Source organism: Mytilus trossulus, chromosome 9 (assembly GCF_036588685.1).
Source record: "Mytilus trossulus isolate FHL-02 chromosome 9, PNRI_Mtr1.1.1.hap1, whole genome shotgun sequence".
NCBI classification, from domain to species: domain Eukaryota; kingdom Metazoa; phylum Mollusca; class Bivalvia; order Mytilida; family Mytilidae; genus Mytilus; species Mytilus trossulus.
Window position 1 is genome coordinate 33,803,085 of NC_086381.1, and position 22,765 is coordinate 33,825,849.

General features: G+C 32.6%; 3 protein-coding genes across 3 annotated transcripts; 2 read left to right on the plus strand and 1 right to left on the minus strand.

Annotated features, from left to right (window-relative positions):
• Positions 1-418: 418 nt before the first annotated feature.
• On the plus strand, positions 419-6,837 carry LOC134685611 (uncharacterized). Its single transcript, XM_063545519.1, has 4 exons — positions 419-551; positions 2,091-2,738; positions 5,581-5,743; positions 6,250-6,837. The coding sequence occupies exons 1-4, from the start codon at positions 512-514 to the stop codon at positions 6,539-6,541; spliced, it is 1,143 nt and encodes a 380-aa protein (XP_063401589.1). The 5' UTR covers positions 419-511; the 3' UTR covers positions 6,542-6,837.
• Positions 6,677-10,269, minus strand: LOC134685610 (uncharacterized). Its single transcript, XM_063545518.1, has one exon. The coding sequence runs from the start codon at positions 10,159-10,161 to the stop codon at positions 7,990-7,992; it is 2,172 nt and encodes a 723-aa protein (XP_063401588.1). The 5' UTR covers positions 10,162-10,269; the 3' UTR covers positions 6,677-7,989.
• A 4,258-nt stretch (positions 10,270-14,527) lies between these two features.
• On the plus strand, positions 14,528-21,972 carry LOC134685612 (uncharacterized). The gene is made up of 3 exons (XM_063545520.1): positions 14,528-14,911; positions 18,491-18,625; positions 21,785-21,972. Exons 1-3 carry the CDS (start codon positions 14,788-14,790, stop codon positions 21,844-21,846), a joined length of 321 nt encoding a protein of 106 aa, XP_063401590.1. The 5' UTR covers positions 14,528-14,787; the 3' UTR covers positions 21,847-21,972.
• Positions 21,973-22,765: the final 793 nt, after the last annotated feature.

The following is a 22,765-nucleotide window of genomic DNA, read 5'->3' on the forward strand; positions in this document are numbered from 1 at the left end:
ATTAGGTGCTTTCCAGTGCTATGAGTATTGACACCAAAACCATTTTTTCGTGTATAATTATTTTCAACTATTTAAGCGCAAGTGGAACTACTGACTCCCATTTATGAATATAAACTACGAAGATCACCAATATGATTATCGATTCGGATATAGCATAGTTATTTTCAATTAGAAACATATGAAGAATCTGTCAAACTTATTATATTATTTAGGAATATAGATTTCTTTTAGTTAAAGAGGGATATTCAAAAACTAAAGATGTGATTGTTAGATTACTATTTTCCTGAAGTTAATAAACATTTGGATAGAATCGGCTACATTAATTTTTATTCTATTATATTTCGAGTCACAGAATTTAGAAAAAAATCGGATAGCAAATCTAATAGAGAGGTTTGTTTTTATGTAATAATAAAACATGTCTACTTCAACAATAACAAACATCAGTCCGAGTATAGCCGAAGGCAAAGTAGCAACGCTATCTTCACGCCCGGCACCTACAACGCTGGAAATCATGTTACCATCCATGCTACTCATATTAGCTTGTGGAATTGGTAAGTTTTTCTTTTAAAGAGATTTAAAAAATATTTATCACTTTGGCACAAATGTTGATAAGAAACCTTTCGGAATGTATACAGAAAACTGAATATGGAAACGAGAATATGTCAAGGAGACACGGAACCCGACAAAAAGCAGAAAACACCCCATGACAACCAGTGGGTCTTCAACACGGCGAGGAATGTACAAGATGTATATAGTGTTTAATTTCTTTGGTTACATCTTCTGACATCAGACTCGGACCTCTCTTGAACTGAATTTTAATGTGCGTATTGTTATGCGTTTACTTTTCTACATTGGCTAGAGGTTTGAGATCTCATAAATATGTTCAACCCCGCCGCATTTTTGCGCCCGTCCCAAGTCAGGAGCCTCTGGCCTTTGTTAGTCTTGTATTATTTTAATTTTAGTTTCTTGTGTACAATTTGGAGTTAAGAATGGCGTTCATTATCACTAAACTAGTATACATTTGTTATTGGGCCAGCTAAAGGACGCCTCTGGTTGCGGGAATTTCTCGGTACATTGAAGACCTTTTCACGGGTGACCTGCTTTTGATTTTGTTCTATGGTCGGGTTGTTGTCTCTTTGACACATTCCCCATTTCCATTCTCAGTTTTATATGTTATCCTACAGATTATTTTTCTTTGTTGTTTATATCAATTTTAATTAATAAAAAAAAGATGTGGTGGGATTATCAATGACAACTCTCCACAAGGGACCACCTGAAACAGAAATTAACAACTATAGGTCACCATATGGCCTTCAACAATGAACAAAGCCCATACCGCACAGTCACCTTTAAAAGGACCCGAAATCAAAAATGTAAAACAATTCAAACGATAAAACGAACGGCCTAAGTTATGTACAATTACCGAAAAAAAATATGTAACACAGCAACAAACGACAACCACTGAATAACAGGCTACTGTTTTGGGACAGGCACAAACATACAGAAAATTGAGACTGGTGGGGTAAAACATGTAAGCAGTACCCCAACCTCCCCTTAAGTTAGAACAGTGGAGAAACAGTACAAAATAAGAACGCACTTTAAAAATTTGATGAAATAGAAATACAGAGTGGATGTGGCCGGGTACTTGTACATCCCAGCAACAAAAATACACTAAGTATATATATGAGAGTAGTCCATATGTGCATAGCACACAAGTTCCGGGAAGTGTGACTCTCTTACCCAGGAGTCTATTCCTGTATTCGGAAGAAGAGTAATCCAGTACCTGAAAGCGGGCTTCAGCTGGCCCCTTAACAAAAATGTGTACTAGTTCATTGAAAATGAACGTCATACTAAGCTACAAAACATATACATGAACCAAAATTAAAAAATGAAAACACACAAAACTAACAAAGACCAGAGGCTACTGACTTGGGATAGGCTAAAAAATGTGGAGGATTAAACATGTTTTGTCAGATCTTAACCAACCCCTTTATCTCTATGTAGAAAACACAAACACACAGCACTACGCACAGTTAAACCCAGCTTACATATAACTGAAGATTATGTTAATAATTATGTTTTCTGTTTAGGTATCATCCTTAAAACTCTACATGACCATTACAAGTGCCTAAGTAAGTTGCGTGCAAGGAGAAAAATTCAAATCGAGGACGAGCTTCAATGGATGAGTGATGGCCCTGATATCATGTTCTACCAAGGAATCATTCAGGTCAAAAAGAACAGAAATACCAAAAAGGCATTCCTATCGCCCTTTGATCAAGAGGTCATGGAATCTATGAAAACTTTCAAACACTCGACAACAGAGTTCATTCAAATAAGTATACCAGCCTTAGCTACGATGATAATTGGTCCTTTAATGATACTTATGTACCATTCAACGACAGAATTTTTCTGGTCTTTAACAGAATTTCCGACAATGCCAAATATCAACCAATGTGTCTCTTGCTTTTTGACTCCAGCAGGGCTTGTGTATGCTTTGTCTTTCGGTTTTGCATTCCAGCAAGCTCTTGCAAAGCAAAATGATGTATTAAACAAAATGACCACCGAAATAAGTTTTTTGGATCAAATAGCAACTCTGACTTGTAAGGTTAACTTTAAGACAAACGGAATACGTGCAAACATTTACCGGGCTTTAAAATCTGAAGCTATATACATGATGACATTGGTTCAAAACAGAAAAGTAACCAGCTTCAACAGTAAACCAGATTGTGATATATCAAGTGAGTAAAGAATGTATTATCTATTTAATTTTCATAAATTTTCCTGCGATGGGTTTTTAGATCGCGTACATCATTGCAAACTTGCAGTCTTTACTTTGAAATATAGTGATATCGTTGTTCAGATATATGACAAACAAGTGGAAGAAACGCAACAACACGAACCCATACCATGGTATAGTTCTAGCGGCTTTTATTATTTACACTCCTCTCATGTGATCACACAAAGCTATATGATAATTCTAATATCAATATAGAAGAGTAAAAAGACACGATTATTGTAAACGATATTTCGGTCAACCAAATATTCGACGGAAACCCATTAGATGAAACAAATAAATAACTAATATAGCAAAATTATATTAAGAGCCTGTTAATACCAAACTGGTAAGAATCCTGTTCAACTTTTTAAGGGTTGTGTAAATTTTAACCATGCGTCAAAATGTCTGTCCCTATCCTAAGTGTATCTCGTACCTAGTGTCATGGAAAATCCTTACTATCCTTCTGGTTTATTCATTTGTTTCCGAATCCATATAATTGATTAAATGTACAAATTTGTTTTCGACCTTTATAGGAGAATTTGCGTAACTTCATACTAAACAAATAGCAATTAAACAAATTTCTATGTGAATACCTTGTCTTGTTTAGTGTGATCAGTATCATATCAATTTATTGTAAAACAAAGCTAAGCATACTATAATGTCACTTCTGAAATAAGCAGTCTTTTTTTTAAATATTGACCAACATGTTTACACAGTCAATAACCTCGGTAAAATATTCTCCATAGCTGCCAAAAATAAAGTTTGTCATCGAATAATTATCACTTGATCTCTTAATTAACAGATTTTAAATGGTCTGAATGGAATTACTATTTTTCAAATGTACAGTGAGATATATGATTTATAGAAATCTGGATTATCTACATATTTTTTGCTTAACGTCCAGTGAATTATAAAAAAATCAATCTCATATGTAAAATAGATAAAATTCATTTTCTCCAATTATACACAACACCACTTTCAAAGTTTTTAAGTCAACACATTAATAGCCTGGCTTTGAATTTACACAGCATACTACTGTTCTTATTAAAATACGACATAGAATTATTTTTTAAACAGACTTTCGCACACTAACGATTTTTTAAAATAGTTTTACAACAAAAGATTCATGCATTTCTTTCTCATTGACTTTCGAATGATTATAAACTTCATGCACATATCTTTTAAGAGTAAAGTTATCAAACTTGACAGTTATTAATACCGGAAAGTCCCCAACAACCAGTCGAAATACTTTTACAGCAAATATTGCCTTGATCTAAATCACATGCAGATAAAACAAAAGATGTCACATTCTAGAGAACATTGAATTCTTTTTTATCTATTTAACTGTGAAAAAACAAACTCAAACCAAATATAGGCCATTTTACTGCATATTCGCCAACAAAAAAGCAATATCTTGTATTAAATTATCCCACTACAGCGGTCTGAAAAAGTTTCTAATTCCACTAATAGAAAATTCAATATTGATAACCTAAGTAACACTTTCAGGGCGGGATAGTATTCATAACAACAATTCAATATAAAAAAAAGAAGATGTGGTATGATTGCCAATGAGACATCTATCCACAAAAGACCAAAATGACACAAACATTAACAATTATAGGTCACCGTACGGCCTTCAACAATGAGCAAAGCCCATACCGCATATAGTCAGCTACAAAAGGCCCCGATAAGACAATGTAAAACAATTCAAGCGAGAAAACTAACGGCCTTATTTATGTAAAAAAAATGAACGAAAAACAGATACAGTGCACATTATATTTGAAAACATGCCAGCAAAAAAAAAAAACCGCTTGAAAGTCAAAACTTACAAAGGGTTGCCGCTATATAAAGACACTTATTTCTAAGAAGTAATAAGTATCGGATAAATAAAAAATAATATAAAATAATTTTACTGTTTTAATAATAAAATATAAAAACAGATTGATTGATTGGTTGTTGGTTGTAAACGTTCAATGGCAAATATTTCATGCATGTTCAGGACCATATAAAAACAGAAGAACCAGGTATAATTTTGTGTTGAAATATTCAATTCATTTATTTCCAAAACGGTCGCTACGGTGTATTTTGACACCACACATATAAACCAAACAGACTTATTGAAAATCTGCACAGTCTTTGTGAGTCCGGAGCGTTTGGCCGCATGATACTACCACTTGTCCTCGACATGAAGTGGCTGCGTATTCATCCATCCCGCACAGTTAAATGGACCTTTGACAAGCTTAATGACCACAATAAAAATTCCCTAGCAATGTCAGACGTGGCTGCAAACGAAAACTTCCTCAGCCAGTTCAGAAGCGCGGCTGCTTATTTCTCAATTCCACACAGTATAATGGACCGTTGGTCAGAGTTATTGCCTTTAAAAATTTAAAAAAAAAAGAGAGAGAAATATGGCCATCTTGGTTTTTTTCCGACCGGACATTTTAACCGTTGCAAGAGTAAACCGTCCGTCAGTTTAATTGTGCAGGATATAAAAATTCGCAGCCACGTCTGATCCGAATAGGCAAGTTTAGTCCGATGCCTCTTGTATAGAGAGTGCCACGTTCTCTGTTATATCACCTTACAAAACATAAATAGTTAAAAGTTTCTCGTCTTGAATATGCAGGAAAAAATTGCCACTGGACGTTTGTGCAAGCAGAAACCAATCAAAGTATTATAGAGCAAATGCTAATTATATAATACAACTTGGTCTTTTCATCATAAATGTCATTAGAACTTATAAAATTGATCTAATTTCTTTTTTAAATTTAATAAATACATGTTTTGTATGTCTTTAATATTTACAGTTGATATATGGAATTTGCTAGATCTACTGAGAGAGACCAATAGAACAACCGAACATTATGTCGATAGTATTATGGTTCGATACATCATCGATTATACATCGATTCTCAATAGTGTGTGTTCCGATCAGATCGGTATATTACACTCCAAAATTAATTGGTTATTGTAAGTAATTCTTATATGACGCAATGACAGAACGATTCTGAATAATGATAAAATAGAAAAAATTTAAGACAGGAAAAATAACCCATTTTTTTGTGATGTTAGTTTTGCGCTCAAAACGATTTCTATATTTGTTTTTTTTAAATTCATTGATAACATATGTTGCTTGAATTAGCTAGATACAATTGGGAAAAAAATCATTGTTTTGCCTTGGCAGCAAATGACGTTTCTCTTAGGTATTTTTCGTTTCAGTTCATCTATTTTCTATAAATTTTATTGCGGCGATATATAGTATACATTTGTACAGGGGATATTTTCCCAAACCAACAATAACCCATATATATGATTAGAATTACGATGGTTTTTTTTTTAAATCCGTGAACATTGTAGTGTATTGCATAAATAATCGCTAGGGAAATTTATTCTCTTAGAAGCTATCAATAACTTTTCAATGTTTAGAATTCCGATATTGTTATAAAATCTATTAATAAGAGTCGTTATTTTTTCAGATGGACTTTTCTTGTAACTCTTGGATTTTTCTCACTATATGGTGTCATAATGATACAAGCCTTCTCCTATAAGATGGAGCTCATGCTGTGTACGCTGACATTGTTTTCTATTGGCATGCTGTGTTATATTGTAGCGGACTTAGATTCTCCATTTACGGGTATATTTCGTATCGATTTGTCTATTCTGATAGATGTTATTCGACGCATTGAAATAATGTGCACATTAGAGGAATCAGGGCGAACAGATCTTGTTTATTATCCAGACAGTTCTTATTTTAACAACACTGAATAAACTGTTTAACACGACTGCTTAAGATTGGTGTAAAGAATGTCCTTTGAAATAAATCTTCATGAGCTAATGTCAAGAAGCAACACATTAAACGAACATGTATGATTGTTTTGATTTCATTTGATAACGTGTACATGTATGCCCAAAGTCGGGAAAATCGCCAGTGGTTGTCTTTTGTTAGATATCTTAATGTTTTGGTGGTTATTTGGAGAAGTCAGTAAGATAAGAAATCTTTCAGTATGATGACAGATCTTTGCTGGTTTTTGTTTAAAAAGTAAAATAATAAAAAAAAAAAGAAGCCCAAGGAAAATTTGAAAATGGAAATTCCTTTATCAAATGGAAAAATCAAAAACTCAAACGAATGGAAAGCAGCTGTTTAATTCTACAGTACAGGCATTTCATTATGTAGAAAATGGTGGATTAAACCTGGTTTTTATAATTAGCTAAATCTCTCATCTGTATGATAGTCGGATACAATTCCATTAAATAGACAATACATTTAATTTATTCACGAATGTTTTTGAATCTGCAAAATGTTGATTTCACATATATATTGTATATGCTTGTCTTTTGTTGCAGATTGCATTTTACTATATTTTACTAGTTTGTAACGTTGGGTTGCTGCCTCATTGACATATACCCAATGATTATTTTATTCATAATCATAAAAGTGATAAGTTCTTATGTTCATCAATCGGAACTTGAGAAAGATAATAAATACTAGTAACTATATATATATAGGATTTCGGATGTTAGCTTTGTTCCGTTCAAAAACGTGTCCATCTAATATTATTTAACTTTGTAAAAAAGAAATATCAGGCTTTAAATTGGTAATACAAAAAGTTAAAACAACATGGGAATTTAAACAATTGTATCACAACTTTATTTGCCCTTGTATGGTTATGGTACAGTATTTGTTTTCAGCACACAAGAAGCAACACGAAGAGCTGTGAACAAAAGTCATATATATGATATAATCAATGAAGACAGACAGCCATTCTTTAAAATAGATTGTTTTACCTGAAGAGCCTAGGGGCAAATCAAATTAATAAAGAATGCGTGTTTTCTATACCTTTCCCATATACAGTGTTCAATACTTTTAAACAGTTTGCAATACCCTTTCCATTCATTTTTCACCATACACTGAGTTTTATATACCCTTTTCGATATGTATATACGCAAATCTGTCATATTAATTAGCATAGGTACCAGGATTATAATTTTTTTTAAATACGCCAGACGTGCGTTTCGTCTACATAAGACTCAGCAGTGACGCTCAAATCAAAATAGTTAAAAAGCCAAACAAGTACAAAGTTATAGAGCATTGAGGACCCAAACTCCGTTCATTGATGTTTCTTCAACATGTTAATTTGACCTCTCGCTCGGTTATTTGCTACCTGCCGACACTGAGCCGTTAGTTCATGTCATAAAAGATATAGTATCTAATTTGGCTATGTACTATTTTTCTTTTGATATTCATCATTTTTTATTTTAGGAACCAGTTCATTTTGTATATATTTTCTAACACTCTCCATTGAGTTAATCTTTTCGTGTTTGACATCTTTTCTGAATCCAGTGTCAAGTTGACGAAATTTTTTGAATGTACCCATTTTTTTACCTTGAATTCCTTGTTTCCACAATTCGTGAGAATATTTTGAACAATCCGTTCTCCAAATTTGTGACATAAAATCTGATGAGACCGAATGAAACGTTTGAACTTTATCCGATTTAAACCAACAATCAAACTGAAATTTTGTATACGTGTTAAAAGTAGGAAGGTATGTCACTTTATATCCGAGATGATATAGACACATCCCGATATAAACATCTTCTAACTGGAAAAACGGCACATCTTGCGCTATTTGTACAATATCGTTGATGACATTTCGTCGCAATATGTAAGAAGGTCCTGCACAAAAAGCTGGGAAATTAGAATATGGATAAGTTTTGGGTGATATATAATATTTACTTGCTGGGTGTCGTATAGGTTGCCCGTTGAAATGACATTCTCCTCCGACATGCTGAAAGGGGACATTAGTTTGTAGTGATTTCAACAACTCCGGTGCATTAAGCCAGACATCGTCATCTATTTTTAGAACGTATTTTGCATTTCTGCACTTTTGAGATATCCAGTTAAAGCCATTTAAAGTCTTTAAAGTCAAATTCAGATATGTATCTGAAAAATTGAATTTTAAAATATCATGAAATTGTTTATTTTCCTCCTTCATCATAGTATTTTCTCTCATATCGTTGCTGTTCCCCATAACAAACAAAAAACGCAGATGGGGATTCTGACGTCTGAATGGTTTGAGATAAGTATTCCTTATAGTTAATCTTCTATTAATGTTTGAAGGTGAAGAAAATATTAGTACAAATAGGTGAAACTTTCCAAGTTCACAAACATTGTTACTGATGGTAACGACATGTTGGAAGTTGAAACATTTGTCACATTTCGGCCTTTTAGAAAAGTCTGCAAAATTTATGTTTATCAACTGGTACTGTTGTGATAGGTCTACAAGAGATATTTCAGTAAAGTTTTGTCGTCCGTTGCACTTGTTTCTCTGTATAATATCAAAGAAAGGCAGCGGTATTTGATGGTAAGTAAACACGTCATCAGATTTGTAGTAACATTCATGTCTGTACCCCTCATTTCTATGGAATTTTGGGTTATGTGTAACGGTATAATTCAATGTCTGCATACATATACCTATAAAAACGTCTTCTATGTGTAGAAAAGGTAGATAATCCGCCACAATACTAACGTCTTCTGTTGTTTGCATAGTCATTATATAAGATGGACCGTTACAATATGGCGGGAATTTTTCACCTTGGTATTCTTGCTCGGATACAAAATGTTTGTGTTGTGTTTCTCTCACCGGTTCAGCACCGTTGTAACAAAATCCTCCTATATAATTGATGAATGAAGATGATTCAGATGCGCGTAATAAAGCATCTGTATTTATCCAAACGTCATCGTCAACTTTCAGAACAAAACGCGCATGCTCACAATTCCATACTGCCCATTTGAATGCCATTACCGATTTGATCGTTAAGTTCTCGTAACTGTCGAAGAAATCAAATTTCACAATGTCATTATAAAAATCACTTTCTTGCTTAATATATGCTTCCATCCTTGGATTCTCCGTTTTACCAAGCACAAACACATGTTTTAAAGGTTTCTTGTTTAGATTAGTAAGATATGTATTCCGGATAGTATTACGCTGTATTACATTTGTAGGTGTACTCATAATCAGAATTAATATCTGAAGTTTGTTGTCTGGCATGTAAAGACATCTTCCCGTATTCAACAGTGTTTTGAAATCAAACTTCTTACAGCCCATACAATCGGTGATTCCTAAAGTATTCAACACTTCCGTTTTACGAGCATTCCTTTTTTCGTTGTGTTGTAAATATTCGTCAACAATGGAAATAATGGTGTCCTTATCGTCCACTACTCGTTCTTTATTGATGTTTTCCTTGTCAAATAAGACAATCAAATTTTGATTTTCTACAATTTCATTTGGCATCCTTGTTAAAAACATAGTCGGTAAGATGACACACAGCCATTGTAACACAAGAAAGCCTAAAATCAGCCATAATAAGTGTTTTTCAGTAATGGCCATTTCTATATTTAAACATTATTTGTTTTAAGTTTTACAAATAAAGGTCCTACTTTTTAAACCATTGTATATTTGGATATTTAAATACGGTACATACAGCGAGAAATTACATCAACCGGTGAACAAAACCATTCAACTATGTATATATACCGTATTATAATGGCTATTTGTTTGTCTGTAGTATGTACTACTGTGTTCTATGATCCGAAATATAGATTTAACTTTTCAATTGGAATATTTTTAACGTATCGAGTCATTCAGAGTTCATTCGAGGATTCATCGAAGGAGATCGAAATATAACGAATGGATTAGTTGGTTTATTGGTATATCATCTCAACAAAAGGTTCATTGTCAAAGGCCACACGGCGCATCAATAAATGCTTGCGCTGGACTAATTTGCAACCATACCACACATCTATATGTATACGTGCATTGTCGAAAAGATCAAGCTGATAGATATATGAACCTTACTCTTGTGTAACGATTACCTTTTATATCGTTGATTCTTTGGATGAACCCTACTCTATTGTAACGATTACCTTTTATATCGTTGGTTCTTTGAATAAACCTACTCTATTGTAACGTTTGCCTTTTATATCGTTGGTTCTTTGGATGAACCCTACTCTATTGTAACGATTACCTTTTATATCGTTGGCCTACTATATTGTAACGATTACCTTTAATATCGTTGGTTATTTGGATTAACCCTACTCTATTGTAACGATTACCTTTTATATCGTTGGTTCTTTGCATGAACCCTACTCTATTGCAACGATTACCTTTTATATCGTTGGTTCTTTGGATGAACCTACTCTATTGTAACGATTACCTTGAATAACATTGTTCTTTGGGTTAACCTACTCTATTGTAACGATTTCCTTTAATATCGTTGGTTCTTTGGATGAACCCTACTCTATTGTAACGATTACCTTTTATATCGTTGGTTCTTTGCATGAACCCTACTCTATTGCAACGATTACCTTTTATATCGTTGGTTCTTTGGATGAACCTACTCTATTGTAACGATTACCTTGAATAACATTGTTCTTTGGGTTAACCTACTCTATTGTAACGATTTCCTTTAATATCGTTGGTTCTTTGGATGAACCCTACTCTATTGTAACGATTACCTTTTATATCGTTTATTCTTTGGATGAACCCTACTCTACTGTAACGATTACCTTTTATATCGTTGGTTCTTTGGATGAACCCTACTATATTGTAACGATTACCTTTAATATCGTTGGTTATTTGGATTAACCCTACTCTATTGTAACGATTATCTTTAATATCATTGGTTCTTTGGATAAACCCTACTTTATTGTAACGATTACCTTTTATATCGTTGGTTCTTTGGATGAATGTGCAAGATAAATATGTCACGAATATTTTATGTGAAGTTTATTTTTCTTTCTATTTGCTAAATTATTTTTTTATATTATAATGTTTTTGTCTTAATTTGAAAAATGTAGCTGTTTGTTTGGAAAAGAAAAGTTTTTAAAAAAGTTACCAAACCTGCATTAAATATATTTTGTTGAACTCCTGTATTGGAGAGGTTTTTGGCAAGATTCTTCAAGACAATCTAAACTGAATATAACAGTATTGAAATGGCCGTAATTCGACTATGGCATCTACATAAATGGAAAAAGTAACTACTTTAGAGGACTTTAAACTAAAACTGTCGAAGTTTTATGACTTATATTTCCCTATAATTCACTAATTTTTAACTACTAATATACCATCATTTTTTCCACACATTCAAATATTGAAACCTGTTATGTCATTTTCTTTAGTTTTCAAAGTTAATAGCCGTTTTTTTGGGGGGTGGGACGGGGACAAGCAAAATTTCTACAGGTCAAATAAGAAACGATTTTCTTTTGTTTGCATTCGACAAGTAAAAACACCATCAAACGCTATGTTTTATATGAAATATCGAATCTTTCTAAAAGCCCTAAGTCCAGTGTTTTGTGTTGTCAATCAATAGGCATTACTCAATACGTATGCGTAGTTGAAACACTTCTATCTAAACAACATAAGATCAAGGCGTCTCGTATAACCTCCTTGATAAGATCAAATAAAATATGTGATACACATCTTTAAAATCTTTCTTCGTATAGTGTTCCTATCTTTAATCTGAGTATTTAAGAGAGTAGTTATAAAAAGGAAACGATTTACTGTAGAGTCCGCAAAACAAGATAAATATTAGAAGGTGCTCTCTTTTCAAGAAGGAAAGTGTTTATGGACAACTACGCCCACAAGAGATGACAAAGTTCCATCCGAATTAAATATTACACTTTCCGGTTAAATTAATCTGCAAAAAAGTGTAATCAAATCATTACTATTTCTAAAGGGAATAGTTTTTAATTTTTTATTGATGTAATATAAATTTGCAAGGCAATAGAACGGATTTTGATTTTGAATATTATAAGTCATGTTTTTCTTTCTTTTAAGGCGTTCTTGTAGATTTTCCAAACCATTTTCAAAATGACATATATTATAAAACAAATCTAGCATGAATTTGCAAACCTTCTTATAGTAATACTATTCAGACAGACACGAACTTCAATTTTTGTGCAAACTGTAAAATGTAACCATTTTCATCAACCTCAGGCGGTTTACACTAGCTAACTGAGATAATGCTGAAAACTGACTGATGATCGTTTACCTAATCTGACCCAGTCAATTGATAACATGAGAGCGCTAAGAAATGGTCTTGTCTACGCTGTTATGAAAATGATTCTAAGTAGAACGGCATATCATTGTTTCTTCTATAATTTTGAAAATCCAAAGTGTTCTTTAAAACAAATCTCTGTATTCTCTGAATAGAGATTTACAAATAAGTACACAGATTGATTATACATGTATATAGTCTCACAGCAAACATCTCGGCAATGACGAACACTTTTCTCAATATTTTGCAGCATCACAACAATTGTTATAAAAGCAGATGTACCATTTATAGGTGTATATTTATGATTTTGATATAAAAAGAATTTTAAATGAATATGTGAGAAACCTGATGCTTTATCAATAAAGGTAAAAACGACGTATGACAATTTTTTTTCTCTTCCTATTTAATCATTACATCAGGTTTGGCAAACATTTTTCCTTCTTTATATCAGTTTTCAAGCATATCAAATAACATTAACTTATAGTTATTTAATTCTCTGAATAATGAAATATCAGGCTTTTTGTTTGTTTTGGTTTTGTTCATCACGTATAGTTATCATTTGATATTTAAACAAAAGTATAACAAATTTTATTTGATATTGCGTGATTCGGAACATTTTTGTGGTAACTTCAATGTTTTCGTTTTCTTGTGTTCGCAAGACTGTTAAATTCTTGTAAACTAGAATTTATTGCTAGCCGAGGTCAATTTATTTACTAACAATACCATTTCTGTAGAAAACCAAGTCAGGTGTTAAAATGACATTCAAATTTAATCTGACAATCTTCAAATATTTAATGATGTAAGTCAGTCGGTAGTTTTCCATAGTCATTTTACGATATAGTAATAAGATAAATATTATAATAGGGTATTAGCGTGCTGAAATATTTGTTATAATCATGGTTTGTTTACAAACACGAACACTGACTTCACTCTTCAAGCCCTTTAAAAAAAAATTAAGCTCATTTTCATTTTCATTTTTTTTTAAATGCACTGTTTCATGATGAAATGCATCATACAAACATGTAGACATTAAAAAAAGAAATTGCGCGAAAGGACAAGGTGCGATAAGGCCTGTTTTTGCTCCCCCCACCTATTTTCTCAATTTTCAAATTCTGTTGTGGATAGCTTTTTGTGTTAAGATATTCCCTGAGGATCAATGTTTGATCGGATGGACTTCAAAGCCACTAATTTTATCAACTGGGTGAGGTGAGGGAATATTTTAACGTGATAAGTATATTTCCAAAATCAGGGGGGGGGGGGTCTTATCGTTATTGTCCTTTCTCTCAGTAAAAGGTTTATTTTTTTGTGTGTATTAATCCCCCTCTTTATGTTTTTTAACCATAGTTTATGATAGTTTACAAGTGACCTCTGAAATCTTAAAACAAGTGAAACACTGTTTTTTTTTTTAAATGCATAGCTGTTTTCAAAAATAAATAAAGTTTTAACGTATATTTCGTGAAAAGCTTTCTACATTTGTGAATATACTTTTTATTCATATGAATATTTCAATGTCACCATTGAAAGCTGATATGACCTTTTAAAAGGATTTCTTTATTAGAATAGTGTCTTTAAATTCTTCCTGTATACAGCGGAGCATTGTATGGCTCCGTACAAATATTTGCTTTAAAAGACCTATAAATGTGAAATATAGATATACTTATATCATTCATTTGCAAATTATAATTTATAATCACAAGAGAAGTGTACTTTATGATTTTTTGTCAATTCCATGTTTATTACACACCTGCTGTTAACAGATTTATCATTTTCATCTAAAATTTGAAAGTTTTTAAACTTATAGAAAACCAGTTTGAACCTCCGTGGGCGACATGGTAACACTATATATACTGATGTGGTAACAGTCGAGTACATTTAGCTACGCAGTTGAGTATACATTTAGCTACGGCGATCTGACAAAGAAGGTTGTAACTTGAAGGTCTTCGGTAAAAAAATAAATAATGAAGCTGGCTATTATTGTAGTGGTTCTTTTTCTCGGTACAGCGACAGGGTATTCATTGAATCATGTAAGAAATCAAGAGGAACCCATGGTACACCAAAAGGAAAATGTCGCTAAAAGGGCTGGTAAGTATACTATGATTATGGAGATATCAAACTTTTTTATGTGGAGTAATATTTTTTTTAAGTAATTTGAAACTTTATTAAAGTATTGATGATCGGAGCATTTTACAAACAATTTTCATTTAATTTTGATCTGGTTACAAAATTGAACCGATTGGTTTCAAGCAGCCGATGAAATTTTAGTGGCACATTGTTGAAATAAAAACCATATAGAACTTTTCAGAAATGCATGGCAAATTTTAATCAATTTTGGTAGTAATGATGTTGGGAAAGATTTTATTTTACAAACGATATATGTTTTTTCTTCTTATTCTATTCTGTTTGAACAAACAAAATGAAAACTACAAGCAACCATTGTTTTTTTTTTCATTCAAAGTACCAACCATCTTAGAATTAAAGAGAAATGTTTTGAAATTTAGAATGAATGGTGATTGAATGACACTCGACCAGATTGAGATTTTAATATTATTCAAAGCACACAAGTTCAGTTGAAATTTTATGGAAAGTCAACGTTTCAATTTCAGTCTGAAACTATGTTTTGTTAGCATGTGTAGACCCAGGGTTACGTTCAATACCGTAGCGACTATATAGGGCTACATTGGTATTGCCAATGCTAGCAGCTAGGCTAGCTACTCGTTGACAAAATTCTACGTAGCACTACGTATATCCGTTACGATATTGAACGCAACCCTGACAGATGTTGTTATATGCTCTCTTGTACGGAGACACATTAAGGATCACTCAAAAAGATAATTCGAATCGATATCTCGAATTAAAATCTTAATCACGAAATTATAGATTTGTTTTTACGAACTAAATTCACGAATGACTGTAATTTGATATCACTTTTTTTTTTGTAATTCGAGGTTACTGATTAAAATTGTAGAACAGATCAAATTTTTTTTATAATTCGTTAACGTACTAACGAATGTAAAAACCGTTATAACTAATACCAGAAATTCTTTATCACATATTTAATCTGTTAAGGCGAACTAATTCGTTATTTTTAATTAAAATTTGTGTATAAGGACTGGGAGGTCCTAAATTGTCTTCCGTACTCTGGCATCTCTAGTTTACTTTTATATTTTTTTTATCTGAAAGAATAACTATAGTTACCTTTAATTCATGTTTATTATCCCAAATATATTTTGGACAAATTAAAATAAAACCACTGGACAAGTCTAAATAACGAGTAAGTTTGACCTCCCCCGGCCTGAATCCTAAACTTACAATCTTGATACAGAGTATGCTAGTAGGAGGACAGAAATTCATTTAATTCACAAATGTATCAGTACAAGAGTGCACACGCTGAAATGTCTCGCCTTCTTTACTAATCATTGATATTATGTTGATTGTCCTAAATATAAAGCTTTATTACAACTGTCACTTAAACTCAACATTAACCAAAATAAACCCTAAACATTGGTCAATGAACCATAAAAATGAGATCAAGGTCAGATGAACCATGCCAGACAGACATGTACAGCTAACAATTCTTCCATACAACAAATACAGTTGACCTATTGTTTATAAATTAAGACAAGAGTGCACACACTGAAATGTCTCGCCTTCTTTGCTAATCCTTGATACTATCTTGATAGACCTAAATATAAAGCTTTATTACAACTGTCACATAAACTCAACATTAACCAAGAAAATGAAACATTGATCAATGAACCATGAAAATGAGGTCGAGGTCAGATGAACCATGCCAGGCAGACATGTACAGCTGACAATTCTTCAATACAACAAATATAGTTGACTTATTGCTTATAAATAAAGAAAAACAGACCAAAACACTTAAAACTTAGCAATGGACCGTGAAAATGAGGTCAAGGTCAAATAAAACCTGCGTAACTGACATATAGATCATAAAATATTTCCATACACCAAATATGGTTGACCTAATGCATACATATAAAGTATTAGAAAAATAGACCAAAACTAAAAAAAATAACTTTGACCACTGAACCATGAAAATGAGGTCAAGGTCAGATGACACCTGTCAGCTAGACATGTACACCTTACAATCATTCCATACACCAATTATAATAGACATATTGCATATAGTATAAGAAAAACAGACCAAAACACAAAAACTTAACTATAACCACTGAACCATGAAAATGAGGTCAAGGTCAGATGTCACTTGCCAGTTGGACATGTACACCTTACGGTCCTTCCATACATCAAATATACAAGACCTATTGCTTATAGTATCTGAGATATGGACTTGACCACGAAAACTTAACCTTGTTCACTGATCCATGAAATGAGGTTGAAGTCAAGTGAAAATGGTCTGACAAGCATGGGGACCTTGCAAGGTACGCACATACCAAATATAGTTATCCAATTACTTATAAAAAGAGAGAATTTAACATTACAAAAAATTTGAACTTTTTTTCAAGTAGTCACTGAACCATGAAAATGAGGTCAAGGACATTGAGCAGTTGACTGACGGAAAGTTCGTAACATGAGGCATCTATATACAAAGTATGAAGCATCTAGGTTTTCTACCTTTTAAAATATAAATCTTTTAAGAAGTGAGCTAACACCGCCGCCGCCGCCGCCGTAGCCGTAGCCGCCGCCGGATCACTATCCCTATGTCGAGCTTTCTGCAACAAAAGTTACAGACTCGACAAAAAACAGACCAAAACACAAATATTTAACACTGAACAATAAACCGTGAAAATGAGGTCAGGGTCAAATAAAACCTGTGCAACTGACATATAGATCATAGAATATTTCCAAACACTAAATATAGTTGACCTATTGCATATAAAATTCGAAAAAGTAGACCAAAACTCAAAAACTTAACTTTAACCACTGAACCATGAAAATGAGGTCAAGGTCAGATGACACCTGTCAGCTAGACTTGTACACATTACAATCATTCCATACACAAAATATAGTAGACCTATTGCATAAAGTAAGAAAAACTGACCAAAACACAAAAACTTAAGTTTAACCACTGAACCATGAAAATGAGGTCAAGGTCAGATGACACCTGCCAGTTGGACATGTACACCTTACAGTCATTCCATACACCGAATATACCTGACCTATTGCTTATAGTCTCTGAGATATGGAATTAACAACCAAAACTTAACCTTGTTCACTGATCCATGACATGAGATTGAGGTCAAGTGAAAACTGTCTGACGGGCATAAGGACCTTGCAAGATACGCACACACCCAATATAGTTATCCTATTACTTATAATAATAGAGAATTTAACATTACAAAATATCTGAAGTATTCACTGAATCATGAAAATGAGGTCAAGGACATTGGACATGTGACTGACAGAAAGTTCGTAACATGAGGCATCTATGTACAAAGTATGAAGCATCCAGGTGTTCAAACTTCTAAGATATTAAGCTTTTAAGAAGTTAGCTAACACCGCCGCCGGATCACTATCATTATATCGAGCTTTCTGCAACAAAAGTTGCAGGCTCGACAATACTATACCTCTATCCATATAGTGTTAAAGTGTTTCCAAATATTTAAACTTGCTTAAACAAGCTTCACAATTTGTCAATGTATTTTTAGGGCGCTCTTGGTTATTTTCTTTTCGTTGTAGATTCCTGTAAGGGTAATGATGTGATGCAGCCAGTTGCCTGCCATGGTATGGATTCAACCATGAATATTTGCACTAATCCAAATCCAGTCTATTCACAACTTCGTGACATGTGCTGCAATTTCTGTGCTGGAAAAGGTAAATGATTTGATAATAATATAACCAGAGGATATGGGGTATTCATACATGACAAAAAATCGGTATATGCATAGCAGAAAAAAAACCCACACACACACTTTCACAAAAAGCAAATGAACAGCGCTTTGATTGCTGTTCTTCATCAAAAAGAGACAGCGAGCCTTTAACACGGAGCAAAAAAATATCTCGCCTCACTGCAAGGAATATTTTATAGGGAAGAATTTCAAGTACCCGTCTTTGTAAAAATTACATGAGAGGGGATTCATGACATATCACAAAATTCTTTTATTTTTATTTTTTAAGTAAGAACATGCACGTTCTGTGTAAAAGCAAATCTTTTTTTCCTTTTTGGTATTACTTTGCTAATTTTTGGTAGATATGTCTTAGTAGCTCAGCTGAACATAAGACAATGAACAAGGTTATATATTGCACAAGCAAATTTACAGATCTAACATTGTTGGGTTGATGTTTAAACGAGTTGTATATCAATTTTATTTGGCAATCGCCAATGGCAGTCAGCAGGGTTAAAGAACATCTGTTGTTCGACCTGTTAGTCAAATGCGTTTTGTTTAAATATACTTTTTCACTTTTTTGGTCTTTTGGAATATGTTGTTTGTGCTGTATTTAGACCCTTCTACAACGAAAAACTACGTTCAAACCTATGATTGCGTTGGATAAAAACCGCAATTTTTATACGTGTGCATGTTAAACAAATTTCGTTGTAGAAGGGTCTAAAACAGCACAAACAACATTTTCCAAAAGACCAAAAAAGTGAAAAAGTATATTTAAACAAAACGCATTTGACTAACAGGTTGAACAACAGATTTTCTTTAACCCTGCTGACTGCCAATAAAATTGATCACAAGATGTAACAAAATGGATCTTAAAATAAATTTAATACTAAACAGAAAAACGTTTAAACTTGTGGCCGCGTTGTTATGCCACAAACATTCGGTGTCAATATATTTTAGTACACCAGATCCGGATTTCGACAATAAAGGTCTCTTCAGTGATGTTAGGGATCGAAACGGTATTTGGAAGGCTATATAAAGAGTATCCTCATTTTTAAAAAGTACCCACATTTTTAGATAAACTCTTGAATTTAAAGAGTCTATATAGGATGAACGGATCATATAAACCGGAAGGAAAATATGAAACAAAGCCCAAACAAAAAAATATAAACGAGTCTAAATTGAAAACTACGTTCAAACCTATGATTGCGTTGGATAAAAACCGCAATTTTTATACGTGTGCATGTTAAACAAATTTCGTTGTAGAAGGGTCTAAAAACAGCACAAACAACATTTTCTAAAAGACCAAAAAAGTGAAAAAGTATATTTAAACAAAACGCATTTGACTAACAGGTCGAACAAATATATATACACCTTAATATTTTATATTTTATATTAAGGTATGTAAAGAGGGGGTGGGGTCTGAGACAAGTGCCTGTGGAAAGGAGGCTGTAGGTACCTTGGAATACAAATAGTTATAACATAGTACAAGACGGACAGACAAGGTCATATCAAAAACGGAAGCAAGGATAAGGGATGCAGTACCGAAAAACAAGAATGTATTTCCATTACATATTCATAAATACACAAAAAATGACACGACTGTAGCATATAATTAAAAAAAACAGCTGCGCCATGAGCGCATGATACGCCCGACGTCTTGTGTGGAATTTTCATGCAATAATCATCAATACTTTCTGAGAAAGTTTTAAGCAATAACCATATATTGTTTTTGAGACACGGCAGGACATGTGAAACCCCCACCCTGTTTTTTTTTTTAACAAAAAACTAAATATCACTAAGATAAAATTTTGAAAAAAACCAAAAAGGATATTGGTCTTTAGATTAATATAACAAAGAAGTGTGTAAAGTTTTAAGCAATAATCATAAATTATTTTTGAGATACGGCGCGACATGAAAAAACCCCTTCTCTGTTTAACAAAATACTCAATAACTCAAAAATAAAATTTTGAATCATCACCAAAAAGTATACAGATCTTTAGATTAATATGACAAAGAAGTGTGTATAGTTTTAAGCAATAATCATAAATTGTTTTTGAGATACGACACAACATGTAAAAATACCCTCCCCTGTTTTACAAAATACTCAAAACTCATAAATGAAATTTTTAATCATCACCAAAAAGTATACAGATCTTTAGATTAATATAAATAGACATGTGGAAAGTTTTAAGCAATAATCATAAATCATTTTTGAGATATGGCGCGACATGTAAAAAAAACCTTCCCCTTTTTTACAAAATACTCAATAACTCAAAAATTGAACTTTGAATCATCACCAAAAAGTATACAGATCTTCAGATTAATATAACAAAGAAGTGTGTATAGTTTTAAGCAATAATCATAAATTGTTTTTGAGATACGGCACAACATGTTAAAAAAAACCTCCCCCTTTTTTACAAAATACTCAAAACTCATAAATGAAATTTTTAATCATCACCAAAAAGTATACAGATCTTTAGATTAATATAAAAAGACATGTGGAAAGTTTAAAGCAATAATCATAAATCGTTTTTGAGATATGGCGCGACATGTAAAAAAAACCTCCCCCTTTTTTACAAAATACTCAATAACTCAAAAATGAAATTTTAAACATCACCAAAAAGTATACATACATTAAGATTAATATAAATAAGAAATGCTTAAAGTTTTAAGCCATAATTAAGAATTGTTTTTGAGATACGGTGCGACATGTGAAAAAAACACCCCCTGTTTTAGTTACAAAGTGCCGTAACTCAAAAAGTTAAAATCTCATTTTCTCCAAAAAGAATACAGATCATTTGACCATCATAAGAAACAACTACATTTAGTTTCATGAAATTTGGAAAAATCGTTCTCAAGTTACGGTGCGACATTTTTACGCCGGACAGACAGACGGACGGACGGACGGACAGACGGACGGACACCGGACATTTGTATATCATAATACGTCCTGTCAAAATTTTGACGGGCGTATAAAAACTCAAAATAATTCAGCTGTTCCGAAAGAATAAACAAAGTTTCTGTGCATGCATTCATTGTGGTATATTCTATGGTGTATACAGAAACACATTGATTTAATACTGGGAAAGATAAGTGGCTGTTATGTCAGTATTTGTAAAATAATGATTTTTCTTCTGTTTTTCAGAAACAAGGGAGATTGTTTCCTTGTTGAAAAAGATGTTAGCTGAGGATGAGACAAAAGAATAAATAAACACAAACTTAGAAATACTGTAAAATCAACAAACTGTTCACATGTAACCTCTAGATTTACATGTAATTGTTTTCTATATTTGACATCACCTATTTGTTTTAATATTAAATACTTTTCATTTATTTTTGTCTTTATGCACTAAGGGGCAAGTTGTGGCATAATAAATACAGTATGCACGATTATACTATATTGTGTAAGAAATCCATTCATCTGTTTTTTTGGGAGGGATAGTGGAAAATTTATATATTTTATTTCATTTCCTTTCGGTCAAACTTTAATTCATTTTTGCAATCTTAAATGTAATCAGTTATGCTACATTATAAGTCAGGAAATTCCTTTGATTTGACTCCAACTTGAGACTCCTAAATGTAGTAAGCAAATCCATGTCTCATGATTTGATTTGTTCATAAGAAACATAGACGCAAAAATGATACATAGACTTACATCAAACCATGGAAGTATTATGTTTACTCAAACCAGAGATTGAGTTATCATGAGGAAAATATCTAAATTAAAAATGCTAGAAATCAAAACAGAAAACCATGGTTAAATACATTGAGTTCGTCTTTCTAACTTCGTTCGTTTGAGAAAACTACCAGAAAGTGTTTTTTTTATAAAGGCTGTAAGCTCTTCAGAATTTGAAACACATCTTGAGAGTTCGTGGCAGTTAATATCAGATAGTTTGATTACACTGACTTTATTATGATACATACAAGTGAGAGGTTTAGCTAGATATAAAACCAGGTTTTATCCATCATTTTCTATATATATGTGGATGGAGAGTTGTCTCATTGACACTCACACCACATCTACCTATATCTTCGTAAGGAAATGCTTGTTCAATGCCAGTAATATGACAGTTGTTTTCGGTATTAGTTTGCTATGTACAATATTTTGATCTGTATTCAATGAGGA